The 21,759-nt window shown below is 36.6% G+C and overlaps 1 protein-coding gene across 2 annotated transcripts in view; it reads right to left on the bottom strand.

The window, feature by feature from the left end:
- Positions 1 to 21,759, bottom strand: part of CD109 (CD109 molecule) — a 155,598-nt gene that overhangs the window by 98,300 nt on the left and 35,539 nt on the right. For both annotated transcript variants that reach the window (XM_027852946.1, XM_027852947.1), the window contains exons 3-5: positions 16,364 to 16,392; positions 10,501 to 10,731; positions 6,092 to 6,217 (exon numbers count right to left, since the gene is read on the bottom strand). In XM_027852946.1, coding sequence (XP_027708747.1) covers positions 6,092 to 6,217; positions 10,501 to 10,731; positions 16,364 to 16,392 — 386 coding nt within the window. The remainder of the gene's footprint in view (positions 1 to 6,091; positions 6,218 to 10,500; positions 10,732 to 16,363; positions 16,393 to 21,759) is intronic.

Below are 21,759 nucleotides of genomic sequence, written 5' to 3'. Positions count from 1 at the left end.
TCTCTCTCTCTCTCTCTCTCTCTCTCTCTCTCTCTCTCTCTCTCTCTCTTCCTCCCACAGGAATGAAGAAAAGACAATGAAATAGGAAATTTAAAATAAGATTACAACAACAGTGGAAGGACCACTATCCAAAAATCTACTGGAACTTTGGTAAGAAGGAAGTATCCTTTAATATGAACCCCCTAAGGCTTGTCCAGTATGTAAGGTAAGGAGCACAGTGCCTATAAATAGCAATTGCTTTTTCATTCACTCATTATTCTCCAAATGCACACACCTGGTCCTGAGCAATGTAGACAGGACAGAGTCAGAGTCTAAAGAGGAATTAACTAGCCCAGGTTGGAAACAGCAGATTAAATATTCCAAGACCATGAGCAGTGGGATGAAGTCTGTAAACAGCTGTTAACACTTTCAGCCTGGGCTGGATAAAGAGACATAGTCTCAAAATGCACACAGACATATATAAACACAAACATACACAGACACTTTTGAAAAGTATCTATTCTGAACTTCTATTACTTAATAGCATAAAGAACCAAAAAATTCCCAAGAATATGAAGGAAGAAATTTACCTAAAACTAAGTTTTTACCTTATTCTAGAGAATTTCACCAAAGAGCTAATAAGATTGAAAATGCCTGAACAAAGGATGCTTCTTACACTTCTCTTGACTCCCTCATAATGCCTGGAGTGGTAGAATAGAGAAAAGTGCTAAATTCAAAGTCATGGGCCTTCAGCCTGAATTCATAATTCTGCCACTCGTTGTCATGTAACTTTGTGTTACTCACTCTACTTTTCTGAGTCTCAATTTTCTTATTTATAAAATGAGATGATCTCTAAGGTCTCTTCCAGCTCTAAGTCTATGATCCTACTGGGTAAATATCAGGTATTCAATAAATTAATGATTTATTAACATTAGTACTTTGTATTTACATAGTTGGATAAGTTTTTTCTTAGAATCTCAAAGCAATGACACCAAAGGAAGAATGCAGCTTAATTTGTACCTGAACTATTAAATTTGAGTAAAATACAATTTAAAAATCATAATAAAAATGGATTTTGTACAACCAAACATCTGATAAAAAATGTTTTGCTTATCTAATTACAACAAACAATCTTGGCTCTTGAGTATAACTTCAGTCCCTTGCCCATTCTCTGGAATAAACTATTTGCATTTTTTTCATCCTACTATTAATGAATCATGTTCATCCACTGTAGAACTACTGTTGTAGTTCAGTCTTGTTTCAGTCCTATATGACTCTTTGTGACCCCATTTGGGGTTTTCTTGGCGAAGATACTACAGTGGTTTGCCATTTCCTTCTCCAGCTCATTTTATAGATGAGAAAACTGAGGCAAATTGGGTTGAGTGACTTGCCCAGGTCACACAGCTAGCAAGTTATCTGAGACCGGATTTAAACTTGGAAAAATGAGTCTTCCTGACTCCAGGCTGAGCACTATACCCTTCAGTTATCTTCACTCCTCCCTCCAAACAACTTAATCACCTTAGGCTAAATTCACTCTAACTCTCAAGCTACCCACCCATGCAACAGAAAGAGGTAAAAAGAACCAGAAAGAAAAAAGGAGACATGATGGTGGGTGCATAAAATTATTCCCTCCTTCTCCCTTGTTTTTCTCTTGAATAGATTCTTTTCAAAGAACTTTCCAAACCAAAATACTCCTCTCTGGCTACTACTCAACTATAATTGTTGTTTTCCACTATTAGAATGTAAGCTCCATTAGGGCAGGGACTGTCTTTAACTTTGTGTTAATATTCTATGTTTTTATTGGGCTTGGCACATGGGGAGTAGTTACTGAATGCTTTTTCATTCATTCACTTTTCAACCTACCTGCGGAAATATCAGCAACAGTGAAAGCAAACCAACCAACCACTATAATAACTAGAATCATAACCACTACTTTAAAATTTGAGGCTAGACCATCTGACAGAAATTATCAAACATTTACAAAGAACCCCATGCTAATACTAGTAGTATTTAAAGGAGACACAGCTAATTATTCAACCAATACCACTCTATAATATTGTGGTTGTTTTTACTCTGGCCCAATCCACTCTGTGGTTTTCTCATGTATTTCTTAATGATTTGTCACAAATCCTGCCAAGTTTTGGTTTTAAATTCTAAGTTATAATAGTAGGTTGTGATCTTTTTTTAATGCATGTAATTTCCATAACATGTTGACTCTCGAATTCTTACAGTAGTATTTTATGAAAGCAAAAAGAAGGTCTCCATAACTATAGCTCAAATCTAATCAGTACAAATAACAAATGCTATCAAGTGCATTATTTGAAAATGCGCACAGCATATTTCCATTAGGATAGAACCAATTACTACATTTCATATAATTATAACTTCAAATGGTATGAATTCGAATATATACATCCACTCCACAGGATTTATCATTCTTGCTAATTTGAATCTGAATGTAAATAATTTTGCCCATTGTTATTTCATAACATTGTGAAAATATAAACATTTTATATTACTAGCTCTGACAGTCATGATCACCATACCATCCAAAAATTGTAGTTGGTATTTGCTGAATTAGGAGCGATGAGATTTTTTAAAGTTACAATGATCAAGTAATAGAAAATGTCCATTATGCTTAAGACAATATTTCATATTGGTCATGTACCATACCTTACTCAATTAAGATGATGGATGGCATATAAAAGGGCTTTGAGAATTTATGAAGCACTTTAAATCTATTATCACATTTGAAACTCATAACAACACTGTGAAGAAGTACAAGCATTATTAAGCCTACTTTACTGATGAAGGAATTAAGACTCCAAGAGGTGAAGAGAAGCATGCATCTAGTAAATGCCAACTCCAGTGCTCTAAGGATATTTCAAATAACCTACATTTCTGCACATTATTATTAGACATATAATTTTCCCTCACATTTATAAGAGGATGATTAATCTGGATGATCAAATATTATTTCCCTCATGGCTATTAAAAAGAACAAAATAGGAGTCCCAATTTCAAAAACTATTGTTCAAATGTAGAAACTCCTAATATCTACTCTGACACAAGTCTTTCACACTTAAGTTGTTAAAAAACATCTATCTATATTCCCTAAATGTGGAACTACAATTACAAACACCAAAAGCACTTTAAAATTATCTTTTTTAAATATACAGTATCCTTTCAATTATCACAGGGAGAAAACATGCAAACAACTAGATATATAAAAGAGACACAGAGTAGATGCAGGCAATCTCAGAAGGAAAACACTAGCAGTGAGGACCTATCTCTCAGAGAACTGAAAGAACTATCAGATGTGATTAGTGAGCTACTGTCAATAATAATCTCTGAAAAACTATGGAGAATAAAAGTAGTGCTAAAGGACTGGATAGACAAATGTCATCTCAATTTTTTCTAAAAGGAATAGGAATAGTGTCAGAAATGGAGTCTTTAAATTGCAAACCATTAACCTTGAGTGGTGAAATTTTCAACTATATTGCTAAAGGGAGGGTTTGTGATCATTTAGAAAAGGAAATAGTAGTCACTAAGGGGACAGCTAGATAACACAGTAGATAGAATGGGCATGGAATCAGGAAGACTCATCTTTCTGAGTTCAAATCTGGCTTCAGACACTTACTTGCTGTGTGACCCTAGGCAAGTCACTTAACCCTGTTTGCCTCAGTTTCCCCATCTGTAAAACAAGCCTTCCTAGAGAAGGATATGGCAAACCACTCCAGTATCTTTCCCAAGAAAACCCCAAATGGGGCCATGAAGAGTCGGACACAACTGAAATATGACTGAACAACAACAAAAATCACTAAGAGTAAGCATGGCTTCACGAAGAACAAGTCATGTCAAAGAACCTAATATTCTTTGTCCACAGGACTACCAGACTGGTAGATCAATGCCACAAATACCATATATCTAAATTTCAAAAACATATGATAAAGTCTTCCATGTTATCCTTGTAGAAATAAAGAATAGAAATAATACAGTTAAGTAACTTCAGAACTTACTGAATGACCAAACTCCAAAAGTGGTTATTAATGGATCTATGTCAATCTAGAGGAGGTCTTCTTTGATTTGAATGGCCTCGTATCTGTCTTTGACCCTGTGCTGTTCAACACTTTTAATCAATAACTCTGACTCAGGTATTGATGGAATACTTATCAAACTGCAGATAACACAAAACTGGAAGGAATAACTAACACAACGAATGGATGAAAGAATTGAGAGCAACAAGCTAGAATTCAACAATGTGACATGACAGTCAAGAAAGTGAATGTGACCTTAAATTACATGGAAAAAGAGAGGCACAGTGTTCGGAAGGAAGGGATAATACTTCCATGGTACTCTTCTCTCTTCGTAGCCCAAATAGAATACTGTGTTCAGTTTTAGATTCCATATTTTTGAAAGGCCATTAACAAACAGAAGCAAGCTCAGAAAGGAGCAGTCAAGATGCTGAGAGGTCTACAGACCATGCCATATGACAACTGGTGGAAGGAACTAGGGACTTTTAGTGTGTGGAAGAGAATACTAAGCTTAAGAGGACATGATACTTATCTTCAAAAATCTTAAGGGCTAGCATATAAAAAAGGAATTGGACTTGTTCTGCTCATTTCCAAGGAGAAAGAGGAAAGAGCAATGGGTAGAAACTAAAGAGAGGCAGATTTTAGCTCAATATTTTAGTTCAAAATTTTAGCTCAAAACTTCCTTACAGTTATCTATCTTATCTATCCAGAAATGAAATGGAATGCCTGGGGAGGTAGTGGGCTCCCCATCACAGGTGGTGTTCAAGCTGAGGCTAAATGACCGCTTCCGAGGGATAGTGTACAAGAGATTTCTGCTCAGGTTACAGTTGGACTAAATGACCTCTGAAATTGAGAAGGCAAGGGTGAAAGGGTATAGTGAAGGAAGGGAAGGTTCCAGACACTGTACTAAGAACTCTACAAATCTTATCTCATTTGATCCTCACAGCAACCCTGAAGGCAAGTGCTATTGTTTTCCCCATTTTACAGATTAGGAAACTAAAAAAGGCTGAGGTTAAGTGACTTGCCCACAGTCACTAGGAAAGCCCAGCAAGTAAGTGAGGCCAGAATTAAATTCAGGTCTTCCTGATTCCATGTCCAGCACTCTATCCACTGTGCCATCTAGCTAGCTGCCTGGAGACACAAAAGTCACAGGGATCCCAGACTTTGAGTTGGAAGAGATCTTAGTGGTCATATAGCCCAACTCCCTCTTATTACAGCTGAGGAAACTGAGACCTAGAGAAGCAAATTGATGGTCCAGAATTACATGAGTTTTAAGCCAAGATTCTCTGATTCCAAATTAAGTGCTCTTTCCTTTACACCAAGGACCTGGACTTAAATCTTGGCTACAATACTCATTACCTGTACATATAACCTATCTGGGCCTCAGTTTCCTCTTCTAAAAAAATTAGAAAGTTAGAACATATGATCCTAAAGGTCCCTTCCAGGTCTAAATCCAATGACTATATTATGCCTTCCAACTCTGATACTCTGAGTTTGGGAGTTGTTACAGTTTGGGTAAATAAGATTTGTAGTTCTATTTCTCCCACTGCCTAGCATACTACAACAGAGCTCACAGTAGAGAGTTAATTAATGTTGGTGGAATTGAATTGTTGAATACTGATTTTTAGACAATTGATTTTTTTTAAGTTAACAAAGCTATATTAGTACAAGATTGTCATCAGCCAACCAGTATCAATAAACATAAGTCATAATAGATCTCAAACTTCTCAAACTATAGCCATATATTCTCAATTCCTTAATCGATGTATGTTTAATAAATAATCTAAGTAGAGATTATTTAGTCCTCACTTTACACTGACCTCCACAATTATTTGAAAAGTGATAAAATACAAATGAAAGATATAATGATAATCTGACCAGATTTATGAAATGTAATCAGTTAAAAGTGAAACATCTCAAATTTTCTAGCTGTTTTTTACCTCATTAGTCTTTGTTTCTGTTCCTTTTCATGAATGAAAAGATTGCCATCATGCAGATGATAATTCGAGAGATTTTCCCCCTCCAAATACTTTGAAATCCTTGGACATGTCTCCAAGAAAGGTCAAAATTTTACTTACATTCACTCGTGCTTGAATAGACCAATCACCAAGTATTGGATTTGAAGATAACTGAAATGTTTTGGAAATAACTCCAAGGTCACCTTGTTCATCTGACCACTGTTGGATCAAATTTGATTTGGGGTCCTATAATAAAAAAAATTGACATGTCAATTATTTTAAAGATGACAAAGCCACTGGGGGGCGGAGCCAAGATGGCGGAGGGAAAGCAGTGACTTGCTTGAGCTCTCCCCCCAAACCCCTCCAAATACCTATAAAAAATGGCTCTAAACAAATTCCAAAGCAGCAGAACCCACAAAAAGACAGAGTGAAACAAATTTCCAGTCAAAGACAGCCTGGATGTTTGATCAGAAAGGTATATCGCGCCGGGTGGGGAGAGGAGCACAGTTCAGCATGGGCGCCTAGGCCTCAGCGACCCTGGAGCAGGCCTCAGAGGACTGAATCTCAGGCAGCTGTGGCAATTTCCAGACTTCTCAACCCATGAACACCAAAGCCAACTTGGAAGGTCAGTGGGAAAAGTCTATGACTGTGGTGAGAGAGGAGCTAAGTCTCAGCCTCAAGTCTCGAGCACCCGGGACCACGGCTGTTTCCTGAGCTTCTGGCCCACAGACTGAGGGGGAATCAAGTAACTGATCAGAGGGGGATTGCAGGGTTCTTCTTGCCAGTGCTGAGGAAGGAATCTCTTGCTTTACTGGTGCTTGGATCTGGGTTACAGTTCTGAAGGACGGTCCTGGGGCAGGGAGGAGCACTGGTGTGGTGGAGCTTGTTGTGGCTATGGAGAGAAAACACCTCGCCCCTTATCATAGCACCTTGGAAGAACTGAAAATTTTCAGATCCCTAGAATTATCTCTGAAAACAGCTGTACAAACCCCTGAAGCTTGGGACAGTACATTCTCTGCATTAGAAGCAGACTCTTACCTTAACAAAGAGTTTAAAACTCAAGTAATTGACCGGGATCATGACCAAACCTCACAAAAAGAGTCAGACTATATTATCTTACTTTGGTGACAAAGAGGAGCAAAACATACAACCAGAAGAAGACAGCAAAGCCAAAGCTCCTACATCCAAAGCCTCCAAGAAAAATATGAATCAGTCCCAGGCCTTGGAAGAGCTCAAAAGAGATTTTGAGAAGCAAGTAAGAGAAGTAGAGGAAAAACTGAGAGTGATGCAAGAAAATCATGAAAAACAAGTCAACAGCTTGCTAAAGGAGACCCAAAAAAATACAGAAGAAAATAACACCTTAAAAAATAGCCTAACCCAAATGGCAAAAGAGGTCCAAAAAGCCAATGAGGAGAAGAATGCCCTAAAAAGCAAAACTGGACAAATGGAAAAGGAAGTCCAAAAGCTTACTGAAGAAAATACTTCCTTAAAAATTAGAATAGAGCAATTGGAAGCTAGTGACTTTATGAGAAATCAAGATGCTGTAAAACAAATCCAAAAGAATGAAAAATTAGAAAACAATGTGAAATATCTCATTGGAAAAACAACTGACCTGGAAAATAGGTCCAGAAGAGAAAATTTAAAAATTATCGGACTATCTGAAAGCCATGATCAAAAAAAAAAGAGCCTAGACATCATCTTTCAAGAAATTATCCAAGAAAACTGTCCTGATATTTTAGAACCAGAGGGCAAAATAGAAATTGAAAGAATCCACCAATCTCCTCCTGAAAGAGATCCCCAAAGGAAAATTCCTAGGAATATTGTAGCCAAATTCCAGAGTTCCCAGGTCAAGGAGAAAATATTACAAGCAGCCAGAAATAAACAATTCAAGTATTGTGGAAACACAATCAGGATAACACAAGATTTAGCTGCTTCTACGTGAAGGGACCACAGAGCATGGAATATAATATTCCAGAGGGCAAAGGAGATAGGATTACAACCAAGAATCACCTACCCAGCAAAACTGAGTATAATCCTTCAGGGGAAAAAATGGTCATTCAGTGAAATAGAGGACTTTCAAGCATTCTTGATGAAAAGACCGGAGCTGAATAGAAAATTTGATTTTCAAATACAAGACTTAAGTGGAACATGAAGAGCACTGAATTGTCTAAAAGTATGAAGACTCTTAGGAAGATATCCACCCCAGCATCAGATAATGGAGTTCCAAGAGATCATATAATCAATCCATCAATCAACAAGCACCTACTATGTGCCAGGTACTGTCTAATAAAAACAAAAATGACAAAAGATGACAAAGCCACTTCTAGGAAGAGGGAGAAGAAATATAATTGTACCTTCTCCTATTGTAAATGGAGAAGGAACAAACATTTATTAAACGCCTACTACTTCCAGGCACTGTGCTAAGCACTTTACAAATATTACCTCATTTGATCCTCACAATAATCCTGGGAGGGTAGGTCCCATTATTTACTCATTTTGCAGTTGAGGAAACTGAGGTAGGGAGAGGTTAAGTGACTTTCCTGAAGTCACCCAGCTAGTAAGTGGCTGAGGTGAAATTTGAATTCATGTCTTCCTAACTCCATGCCCGGTACTCTATATGCTGCATCACCTCGCTATTTAGTGATGGCTAGTGACATTGCAGGATAGTCAAGTGATACAATGGATAGAGCACTGGGCTTGGCATCAGGAAGACTCATCTTTGTGAGTTCAAGTTCAGCCTCAGACACTTACTAGCTGAGAGATCCTCAGCAAGTCATTTCACTTTGTTTGCCTCAGTTCTTCATCTGTAAAATCAGCTGGAGATGAAAACTGCAAACCACTCCAATATCTTTGCCAAGAAAACCCCAAAACTGGGTCACAGGGAATCAGACACAACTGAAACGACCGAACAATTAACATTCCACAGCACTCTCAGAACTTCCCCATACACTAAACTACCAGTAAATCACCTCCACAGAATGGCAGGAAGTCACATTGTCATGTCTTGAAAGAAAATCTTTCTCCCTTCTCCTTCAAGTTGTCTCACCTCCAGCTATGTCTATACAACCACATCTCACCTCCCCCATCACCTCTTGATTCATAGCTTTTGGCTACCTCCTTGTCCAATCTTTCCTTCAATATTCTTAAACTGTGTACTACAGAATCATTTACCAAGATGGGCACATAAGAGATACTTCTAACATTCCTACCCTACTTTGGCTGCAAAGCTCAGTATGGAAATGATAGACACATTAAATTTCCATTACAAACAAGGTGCTATGGAATATTGCCCACAAATTCAGATAGTTGCTAACTCTGAAACAACAACAGAAACAACAGTAGGGATAGTCTGGAAGGCCTACATTTGCCTTCCATGTGATATTAATCATAAGAAGTGTTCCAGAAGGTCAGCAGATGTCTCCCTATCTTATAAATGGAAAACTTGAAAGATGTCACAGGAAATTGCAATGAAAGCCAGGCCAGATCACAAAATCCCAGCCTCACTATCAAAAACCCTGCAGACTAATGAAGATGCCTCTCTATTGGTGAGCTTTCTACGACAAGCAGAGGCTGCACTGAGGGAATTTGGATTAGACAACTTTTAAGGCACCTTCCAACTATATAAGATTCTGATTCTTACCTTCTGCAAGAAGCCCTTCCTGGCCCTCCTTTAATCTAGTACTTTTCGCCTAAGATTATCATGTCTATACAAGGACACTCTCAAGGTCTCTGAAGAACTTTGGAACTGATCATGAGGCATGGGAGACATTGGCACAGGACCACCCAGCAGAGCATGCCCACATCAAAGAAGGCACTGTTGGAAATAAAGTAGCTCAAAGGAAACATGAGATGAGCACACTTAGAGACATCTTTACTCCAAATGATCATATGAACTATTCATGCCCAGCCTGTGGTAGAGCCTTCCAAGCTCGTATTTGTCTCATCAGCCACAATCTGATACACTGTACCTTGATCCCAACACAGTGATGTCACTTTGGTCTTCTTTGAGAACTAAGGACACCAACCATCCTGACTACATCTTGTTTGTACGTGGTTGTCTGCACATTGTCTTCCCCTTTGAACTCTGAAGTTCCTTCAGGGAAAAGGCAGGTTTTTGCCTTTCTTTGTATCTTTAGTGCTTCGCCCAGTACCTGGCACACAGTGGGTGATTCATAAATATTTGAATTGTTCACAAGTTGACTTGACTTGGTTCTATGTATTGCAAGCAGAGTAAAAAGGAAACAAAACCAAAATATCCTACTGTTAAAAATAATAAGCCACGTTTCTATAGTGCTTTAAGGCTTATAAAGTCTTTTCCTCTTAAGAATTTAGAAGACAGAGATGAGTCAACTGGGATTGAGAAAAGTCAAGTGACTTTCAAGGTCAAGCATAAGAACTAAGCCTTGACCTCAGTTCTCCTAAGTCCAAGTCCAGTATTCTATCCACTTTTCCCATTTGTTAATAGAATTTCCCTTTAAATACAAAGCCAAGGGCTGGAGCTTACTGCTATGTTTCCAAATGGTACTTACCTTAATTAGGATGTCTGTGATAGTTTTATATGGCTTGAGGTCAGAGTAGAGAGTGACAATACGAAATTTCACCTCTTGTTTTGGTTTGTAAAGGAACTTGTCTGTTTGAATGAAGACGGATAATCTCTTGGATTCAAAGATCAAGAGGGTTTTATCAGAAAACAATGTCTGATTCTGTGTATGTCCAGTAACATGTACTTCATATAATTCATTTGCACTATTCAAGGGTAGCTGGAAAAAAAAAAAAGCAGGTCAGTGTTACAAGGTCAGAACAAATTCAGTACTCTTTTCAAACTCGGAAGTGCTTTTAATCATTTAAAAGAACAGAAAGTTAACTACAAATGTTGGTCTAATTATGAGACACACTCTAAAATGAAATTACCTTAAAAGGAAAAAGCAAACAAGTGATATGTGATAGATACATAGTTTCATATGCAACTCCATTTTCTGTCCTTTGTGTCTAGAAAATATTTGTGTTTGTTGATGATTTTCTCATCATAACAAAAAATTGTAATTTTTAAAAGAAAGGGAAAATATGTATATGTATGCTAAAAAATGTCAATTATAATCTACACTTATTTTACATAAACCAGAAGAAATACAATTTATGTTTGGACCTATATCGTAAATATTTAACAAAGATAATTTCAAGTTTTTAAGAATTTGTTCATCCAAGATAACTCAAAATTCCTAATAGCAATTGTTCATTTCCTCATTGACTCATTCTCTTGGTTCCTCTTCAAATAACGGAGTTCCTAAACAAATGCATGAGAATTATCTCTAGCTTAAAGCAGCTAATTGTCATTTTCAATTTCAAGAGTTACTTTATCTTAACAAAAAAACTGATGACATTTGGTATTCCCATTGATTTACCCTTACCATATCTTTTCTTGTTTGAAGAGTTGAACTACTCAGTGGCAGGCAGCCTTGCAGGAGATTTAATTTTGCACCTATAAGAGGAGCCTGTCTTTCATCTTCTCTTTTTCCTCCTTTGAAATGTACTATATTTTCCTTAGCAAAAGATAAGCTCTGCTGCTCCATGATTCCTGAACTGCATAAACTATTCTGTCATTTGTTAATTGACTAACATAATAATTAAGCTCAGCAGCACTCACTCTGAATTTCTTTGCATTTTAATCAATTTCTGCTATCAATTAACCCTTTCAGGGCAGTCTCAAAATGAGACTTATGGCTAAACATGAGAGCACAGATGAGAATATGGAATAATGCCAGAAACTATCCCCATTAATGGGCAAATATCTCATGGTCTTGTCTTCTCAAGTAATATTTCAGTTCTCAGATGTCTTTGACCAAATTCATTTAAATTACTGCAGAAATATATAATAACCATATATTCTAGTATCTAACATATCATATAAAATTATATCATTTAATCCAATTTATAAATACTTATATATTCAATTATTCTATATTTGGTTTGCTGATAAGGGCAAATGGCAAAACAGAAAAAAAGAGCCTCTCAAAATAGAACAAAGGAATATAAGATAACCATTTCTAAAGTAACTAAAAATTATTAATGTGATAAATTTAAAATCAACTTTTTTTAAAATTCCTAACTGAAGAAAAATAAACCTGGATTTTCAAAGTTACTTGTTTTTTCCAAAGGGAAAAAGAAAAAGAAAAATCCCAAGACAATATTCATCAGTGTAATATCGCAGTACACTTTCATTTTTTTGTGTTCCTTCTTAAAACAAAGAGGACTCCAGCATATCAAAAGGAGAAATAAAGAACAGAGTTGACAGCAAGATAATTTTCTATAGCTCTATTTAATGGTATGCTTTCATCATTTCCATTTTAAGCAAAATTATCATGATTGCCTATGTCAGGGAAAATATTATCAAAAATATTAGCATTTGCAAGCCTCAAAGTATAAAAATACCTTTGAAATTTGGTGCAATATTTTAAAATATAAAGGGATAGGGACTGGACCTGTGATTTTATTAGTATAGAGAACTCTCCAATGAAAAACTCCTACAGAAGCAGGGCATCACCTTCTCTGTAACTTAGAGACTTGCCTAGAGAACTGTGAAGTGAAAAGTTGTTGTTCAGGCATTCAGTCCTGTCTGATACTTCATGACCCCATGGATCATAACACATCAGACCCTTCTATCCTCCATTATCTCCTGAAGTCTACCCAACCTCATATTTGTTGCTTCCATATCTATCCATTCATCTCATCCTCTGCCTTCCCTTTCTCCTTTTGCCTTCAATCTTTCCCAGCATCAGGATCTTTTCCAATGTCTTCTCATTATGTGGCCAAAATAATTAAGCTTCAGCTTCAGTATTTGTCCTTCCAATGAGAAGCCTGAATTAATTTCTTTAGGTATTAACTGATTTGATCTCCTTGCTATCCAAGGAACTCTCAAAAGTCTTCTCCAGTACCACAATTGAAAGCATTGATTCTGCAGCACTCCAGCTTTCCTTATGATCCAACTCTAACAGCCCAACTTTACTACTAAAAAAAAAAAAAAAACCACAGCTTTGACTATATGGACCTTTGTCAGCAAGGTAAAATCTCTACTTTTTAGTATACTATCTAGATTTACCATAGCTATTCTTCCAAGGAACAAGCATCTTTTAATTCCATGGCTGCAGTCACCATCTGCAGTGATCTTTGAGCCCAAGAATATAAAATCTGATGCTGCTTCCATTTCTTCTCCCTCCATTTGCTGGGAAGTGATGGGATGAGTTCCAATGATCTTAGGTTTTTTTTTTAATATTAAGTTCAAGCTTTTATACTCTGCCTTGTTTTGGTGGAGGGGCTTGCATAGCTCAATAAAGCTATGAGCTATACCATGCAGGGTTACTGAAGATGGACAGGTCATAGGGAAGAGTTCAGACAAAAGGTGATCTACGGGAGAAGAAAATGGCAAACCATTCCAGTATCTTTGCCAAGAAAACCCCATGGACAGTAGTAAAAAAAGATATGACATAGAAATATTAGCCCCTCAGTTCAGAAGGTGTCCAGCATGTTACTGGAGAAGAGCAGAGAACAACTATAGGTAGCTTCAGAAAAAATGATGCGGGTGGGCCAAAGTTGAAAGGAAGCTTAGCTGTAGTTGTGTCTGCTGACAAAAGAAAAGTCCAATACTGCAAAGATCAATATTGCATAGGAACCTGTAATCTCAAAAATGACAGAATGGTATCTGTTCAAATCCAAGGCAAACCAGTCAACATCAGAGTAATACAAGTCTATGCTCCAATCATTGATGCTAAAGAGGCCAAAGTTGCTCAATTATACGAAGACCTAAAACATCTTCTAGAAATAGCACCAAAAAAAAAAAAAAAAAAGATGCCACATTCATCATAGGGGATTAGAATACTAAAGTAGGTAATCAAAAGACAATTGGAATAACAAGCAAGTTTGACTTTGGAGTACAAAATGAAATAAGGCAGAGACTAAAAGAGTTTTGTCAAAATGATTCACTGGTCAGGATGATCAGCTGTGAATGACTCAGCTATTCTCAGCAATACAAGGATCCAAGACAATCTGAAGGACTTATGATGAAAAATTCTATCCATCCCCAGAGAACTGTTGGCAACTGAATACAGATTGAAGCACACTTCTTTTATTTTTCTTTATGATTCTTGAGTTTTTTTCTTGTCTATGTTTTCTTTCACAACATGACTATTATGAATATGTTTTGCAGGACTACATATGTATAACCTATATGGAATTGCTTGCCTTCTCAATGGGGGAGGGGAGTAGAGGGAGGAAGGGAGAGAATTTGGAACTCAAAGTTTTAAAAATGAATGTTAAAAGTTGTTTTTACATGTAACTGCAGAAAAATAAATATTAAATAAAAGCTTAAAATGATAATTCACTGGTCATAGCAAACACTCTTTTTCAACAACACAAAAAGTGACTGACTATGCATGGACATCACCAAATTGTCAATATCAAAAATGCTACCCACCTCCTGATAGAAAGGTGAAAGACTCAGAGTGTAGGAGTAACATACATGCATACACACACACACACACACACATACACACACACACACACAATGTATAAAACACATGACCAACGTGGAAATGTATTTTGTTTGACTATAAATGTTTACAACAACATTTTTGTTTTTCTTTCAATCTCAATGGAGGGCAGGGGCAGTGAGGAGAAAAGGCAGATTTTGCAAAATTGAAGAAAAAATTTCATTTAAAAAAAGAATTACTCTATTTTAAAAAGGTCTCCCATGATCTTGGAGATTTCCTTACAAAACAGTATATTCTGATGGTGCTGCTCATTCTTCATTGTCAAAAAGGCCCAATGACATTGAGAGTGATATCTTGACTTGTGCATGAATTGGATTTTAGTGAAGCAGAGTTGCACAAAGTCATCAGCCTCATTCTCTCATCCGGAGTCATCAAAGTCCACTGGCAGGACAAAAGTCAAGATGACTGACGATGACCTGGGATGCACTGGATAACCTTGGAATCTTCAACACCTGACCAAGCTCTAAGTGCTCCACAGAGCTTACTTCAGCCTCCTCTGTGACCACTGGAAACAATGATCCTCATCTGCTCCTTCTACCAGGAGAAATCTTCACATGCTTGGAGTAGACATCCCTCTAACTCACCAACAGATTTGAGACCCATTGGTTACCCTCAACCTGATTTAGACTGTCTGCTGAGATGGTTTTACCAGGGTATGGCCACTGATGATAACGCTAGTCACAGAGAAAATACATTAACCCACAAGAAAAAACCTTACCTTTAGCAACTCCTGTGACCCCCAAGGTTTATATATTTTCCCTCCTTCCTCCTGCCACAGAATGTCACTGATGAGCTATATGCTTAGCCTACTATACTATTAAAAGCCCCAAGTTCCTCCATCCTGGCGGAACTCTCCTTGGAGATTTCCCTAGAGCTAATAAACTCTTTTCTCCTCAGTTGATCCCTTATGTGATGCTCAATCAGACCCACAGTCTTGCTCTCTACTTGAGATCCTTCTCAGACCTGTTGAGGTCTGAGATGGGGGGTTATAACTCCCACAACAAGATCAAAAGATAATGTATTAAAGCATTTTGGAAACTAGTATGTTTCAGCTGTGATTATAGCCCTTCATTTTATAGTAATAGAATGCATTATGGCTTATTGATGTCTTAGCCCCTTCTAGATTTCAAGTCCCAAGAGGTCAGAAACTAGGGCTTACCTAATCTTCATATCTCCCTCAAGCTTCTAGCTCTGGGCTATATACACAATAGATAAATTTTTTAATGTTCATTGCTGCTATAACCCTATAGCACTCTAACATTTGCAAACCACTTTCCTCCTACAACCCTAGGAAGTATTATTATTATTACCAACATTTTCCAGGGAAGGAAACTGAAGCTTAGAGAAGGTAAACAAATTGCTAACTAGCAGAAAATAACATAACTGGTGGTGTCAGAGGTAGGGAGATATTATTATCCCCACTTTATAGGTGGGAAAATTGAGATGTGGTACGTGACTCACTCAAAGTCACTAGCTAGCTAACAGAAGAGCCAGGACTAAAGCTGACATATATAAGTTCCAAACCTAATGTTCTTTCTACTGGGCCATACGGACTGTTGACTAAGTTTTCTTTTTGTAAATATGCCACAAAACACTAATCAAGTAGAAGGCTGAGCAAGACACTCATTTTCTGGAACACTATGTTTCCCTCAGGCTAAGAGAGGGACATCTCTGCTATGACAATGGTAATTTTAAGCCAGTGTCCCCAGGAAAATGTGATTTATAAGTTATTTGAATTCTGTACAATATAAAAACCATGCTGAAAATAAGTTAATTTAATGAAAAAGGCAAAAAAAATTACATTTTCTCATTATAACCTTTTGGAATAGAACATAGAACATATACTTACTGCTGGAAGAATAAGAGTCCCCAATGAACCTAGGTGGGAAACAAGAAGAAAAAGAATCAACCTGAACAACTTGTTAAATAAACATTTATTTTTCTCAATAATGCTCTCTTATTTTTGTTTTTAATTACAAACTTTTTAAAAATGGCTTACAATCAACCCAAATAATTTGTTAATCAAAACCAAATCAAACCAAATTAATTTGGTTAAGTCCCAGATTACCTACAAAAATTAACACATGCCTAAATCCCAAAATAAGTTAGGCCAGTCTCAAATAAATAAATAAAAACTGCTCTGCTTCTAAAAATACTCACATATACATATTTAAAGCAGCTCTTTTTATAGTAACAGAGAATTGGAAACTGATAGGGTGCCATCAATCAGAGAATAGCTAAACAAGTTATGGTATGTGAAAGTGACGAAAACATAAGAAATGATGAACGAGTAGTCTCAGAGAAATCTGGGAAGACTTATATGAACTGATGTAAAGTGAAGTAAGCAGAACTACGAGAACAAGTTATACAATAATAACAATATTGGAAAGACGAAAAGCTCTGAAAGACTTAGGAACCCTATTCAACACAATGACCAACCATAATTCCAGAGTATTTATGATTAAACATGCTACCCACCTGCTGAGAAAAAGGTGATGAGTCCAAAGTACATGGTGAAACTTTTTTTAATAGGTCCAGTGTGAGACTCTGTTTTGCTTTAATGTGCTTTACATATTTATAAAAGGGGGGTTGTTCTTCTTTCTTTCTCAATGGGGAGAAGCAGAAGTATGAATTGGAGAAAGAAAAGATAGATTTCTATTACTTGAAAAATAATTTTTTTAAAAATTTTGCCTCTCTCTTTTCTATTTCCTTGCGGTTGGTTTTCCATGGAAATTTATTTTTAAGGGGAGCACACATAGGGAAACTTCAGGATGCCTGCTTGATTTTTTTATCTTATTGAGAAGAAATGGAAAACAGCAGTCTTGACAGACTGAAATCCTAGAAATCCAAAAGAAGATCTTTCAAACTGTTCCACTAACAAAATCCTGCCCATTAGCTTCCGCCTTTCCCATTCATTTGCATATTCCCATAGGCTACCTCTCGACCTCCAATTTACCTCATCCCTATCATCCCTAGCCTTCAGAACAATCTCATCTTCACAGATCTTCCAGATTTTACTTTTTTCTATATCCTCTCTCCAATGGAGGCCATTCCATCTACTATACCCTACAGCCCATTAGGAAAAGACAGTAAGTCTGTTCCTTCTTGGTACCACTTCCAGGCCATGGTTCCACCATTATCACTCAATGCCATCTACTTATCACACCCTTCCTACATTCTCTTCACTATGATGTACTGAACACATACATCAATGTGTACAGGACATATTTCTACTTCCACTGATAACTTCAACACCTGCTTCAGTTTCTCTTTACCCTTCACCTCCCAAGTGACTTCAAAATCCAAGTTGGTTCCCTATATGGCACTGGAATCATGGTTTCTTGGCCTCCTGAACTCCAATGGCCTTTATCTTCAATCTACTTCAATCATACCTGGAATGTGCACAGATATGCCTTGAACTTTTTTTATCACTTTGAACTACTTCACCTCTAAGATCTCAAATTTGGATCTCTCCTTTTTTGATGACAGATTCTTTATGAAGTCTCTCTCTGTACAGTTAGTGTGGCAGCTTAATACAGACTCATATTTAAGTCTGGGAATTGGTCTTAGGTTCATTTTTGATCTTCATTTCTTTCTATGGTCCCTCTTTTATAGTTAACACTCACTCAGAATGCAACAAAATCAGTTAATCCTTGGAGACTATCAATTACAAAAGAATAGCCTGCAAAGGAATAAAATTTAAATAGAGCTACAAAATTGAAAAAGTAGTTATGACAATAGGTCAGGGAATGATGATGGAGGGGAGAAAGGGTGGAGAAGGGATAACTTCACCATCTCCCAAAGCATGGCAGGCGGGTAAATTCAGGAAAACAGCAAATTCTTTTCAGGCAGATAACTCCTTAAATGGGTCAGTGAGCCAGAGAAGGCTTCAATTGCTCAATAGTATATTAAGTTCCAGGTAACCGCACCCTTCCTTGCCATCAGCTCACTTCTGGTGTATGTCATCTGAGAGTAAAGGTTCCTGGTCTGCCCTTGTCCCCTGAGTAACAACAAAAAACTTTCCTTCACCCTGCTACATATAATGAGACATTAAATGAAAGAAATTAAAGAAAAGAAATGAGACAATAAAGGAAAGTAAATGATTGGTTAGTATATTTTAAAAGGAGATGTATTCTACATAACATCAAAGGACAAGATAATGCAGCTAAAGTCAATGAGACGTGGAAGAAGAAAACAAGAAAACATAAAGATAATAGAATCATCAGCAACTTGCTCTCCAAAGTCTACATTTGCTATAACTCATAATTAGAAAAATTCATAATTAATTCATAATTAGAAAAATGAAGTCAACTTGACATCCCTTTCTTATTCTCTTCAAATTGCCGACTGGATATTTCCTACAGACACCTCAAACTTAACATCTCCAAAACTGAATTCGTCATTTCTCCCTAAAACTTGCTGTTCCTCCTGATTTCATTAGGTTGCCACAAATTCAACTAGTCACCCACGTTTGAAACCTTGATGTTCTTCTTGATCCATCCTCTTTCTTCATAGGTCAATTCCAATCAGGTTCCAGTCTGTCAGATCTCCCTTTCCTATATCTCTCATAGCCAGTCCCTCTTCTCTGATACCATTGATACAACACTGACGCAAGCCCCTCATTACCAGACACTTGGACTACTGAAACAGTCTTCTAACCCACTTTACCACCTCCAGTCTCTACCCTCCTTCAATCCACATTCCATAATAATGCCATATAATTTTCCTTGTGCATAGATGTGATTGGTCACTTTTCTGCTCAAAACCCTTCATGGGTTTCCCGTTGACTACTGAGTAAATTTCAAATTTCTTAACCCACCACTTAAGACCCCTCACAATCAGGAACAACTCTACCGTGTCTCACAATAACCTCTTTTATATTCAATATCCCAACTAAACTGGATTTCTCACTGTCCCCTATGTACATCCCACACTTTCCTACCTCTTGGTCTTTGCTTTATACTCTGTGCTCACCTTCCAATCTACACCTATTGAAACCTTATCTATCCTTCAAGATCCAGCTCAAATGCTACTTCTTCTATAAAGCCTTCCCTGATTCCACCTCCCTCCATGAAAATTATCATTCCCTAAATAATATTTTGTACCTTCCTATTGCATTCATCATATTCCTGTTGCCACAAAATTTATACTCCAACAGAACCTAACACTTTACATGTAATAAGCACTCAATTCAACAAATACTTATGAAGCACTTACAATGTACAAGGAAATTAACAAATCAATGGATAACTACTTCCTGCTTTACTTAATTAGGCAGCAATAGATCATAGGCTGCATGGCTTATTATTTTTATACTTTCCTCAGTGTCTAGAAACACACTACTTTCCACAGAATATGTACTTAATAAAGGTTTGTTGAAATAAAAGCATCAAGCAATCCTCTCCAAAAAATTTCCTTGAAAATGTCCTACGAAATCATGATGAAAAATGTTATCCACAACTAGAAAAAGAACAAATGCAGTCTGAATGCAGATCAAAGAATAATATTTTTTACTTTTTTTCATGTTTTTCATGGTTTTTTTATTTTTTGGTCTGTCTTCTTTCATAATATGACTAATGTGGAAATATGTTTTGCGTGATCACATATGTATAATCTATATCAAATTGCTTACCATCTCAGGGAGGGAGGCAGAGGAAGGAGAAGGAGAGAATTTGGATCTCAAAATTTTTAAAAATTAATGTTAAAAATTGTCTTTACATGTAATTGTAGAAAAAATGGAATATTATTTTTTTCTTTTTAAGGTTTTTTATTAATTTATTTTTAGTTTCCAACATCCACCTCCATAAGCTTTTGAGTTTTAAATTTTCCCCCTCCTTCCCTATCTCCCTCCCCAAAATGGCATGCAATCTGATATATGGTCTACCTTTACATTCCTATTAAGCATATTTTCACATTAGTCATGTTGTAAAGAATTAGAACCAATTGGAGGAACCACAAGAAAGAAGAAACAAAACAAAACAGGAGAAAAAAAAGAGCAAATAGTATGCTTTGATCTGCATTCATACTTCATAGTTCTTTCTCTGGATGTGGATAGCATTTTCCATCATAAGACTTTTGGAGATATCTTACATCCTTGCATTGCTGAGAAGAACTAAATCTACCAAAGTTAGTCATTGCACAATGTGGCTGTTACTGTGTACAATGTTCTCCTGGTTCTGCTCACTTCACTCAGCATCAGTCCATACAAGTCTTTCTGGGTTTTTCTGAAGTCTGCTTGCTCAAAATGAAATATTATTTCTTAAAAATGTTCCATGAAAATGTCCTCTCAAAAAATCTTTCTATTTTAAAGTCTCACAAGCTTAAGGAAGTGTTGATTTGTTATATATAAGACAAATTGTATTTTTAATATAATCTTTGAATGACTTTGTACAATATTACATAGTGCTACATCATACTAAATATAATTTTATTTGATTATTTACTGTGTTGCTCTGATGAATCAATACATATCCTCCTCAAAATGTCTCTTCCATTAGAATGTGAGCTCCTTGATGGCATGATCTATGTTTTTGTTCTTTTTTATGTTTCTAGAGCTTGGCATTGTGCCTGGCACACAGCAAGCACTTAATAAATGTTTGTTGACCAATTTGTGATCATTTTTTATAAATAAAAAAATAAACATAGCCCCCCATCATGCCAATAGGAAAAACAGATTTAACTGATTGGACTGCAACTTATAGGAATGTAAGCTACCATACTGTAGTTAACTGTGTACATACTTTATTATAAGTTCCCTGATGTCATTAATCATTTTTTAGTCATCTGGTTATCCCCCACATTATCTATTATAATGCCTTGCACATAAAAGCAGTCAATTCATTTCCACAAACATTTATTAAGCTTCTACAGAGTCCAAGGCAATCAATGAACAAATGAATAAATAACAATTATATGTTTTATTGCAGTAGCCCTGGATGGAGGAAATAGCTATACATTTAAAAAGACCTGAATTCTATTCTTGTTTAGTAATGGAAGCTCATCAGCTTATTGGCTTTGTTGTGTAGTTGTCTAGCATGTGGGTGACATGTCAATAACCAACAAAACTAGAAGACTGTACTTCTGATGACCATGATGTTCTCAACCCAAGAGCCTAGCCAGTAGCTGTAGTCTCATTAGAGTCTAGGAGTGCATCAAAATTTGTGTCTATTGAGCCAGATCATTTTCAGACATTAACCAGTTGTCAAAGAGTGAGCCAAAGACTCCAGCTGGCAAGAGACACAGGGA

The sequence above is a fragment of the Vombatus ursinus genome, unplaced genomic scaffold (assembly GCF_900497805.2).
Source record: "Vombatus ursinus unplaced genomic scaffold, bare-nosed wombat genome assembly UNPS02009835.1, whole genome shotgun sequence".
NCBI lineage: Eukaryota > Metazoa > Chordata > Mammalia > Diprotodontia > Vombatidae > Vombatus > Vombatus ursinus.
The sequence above is the reverse complement of the archived record's forward strand: the minus strand, read 5'-3'. Positions and strand labels throughout refer to the sequence as shown.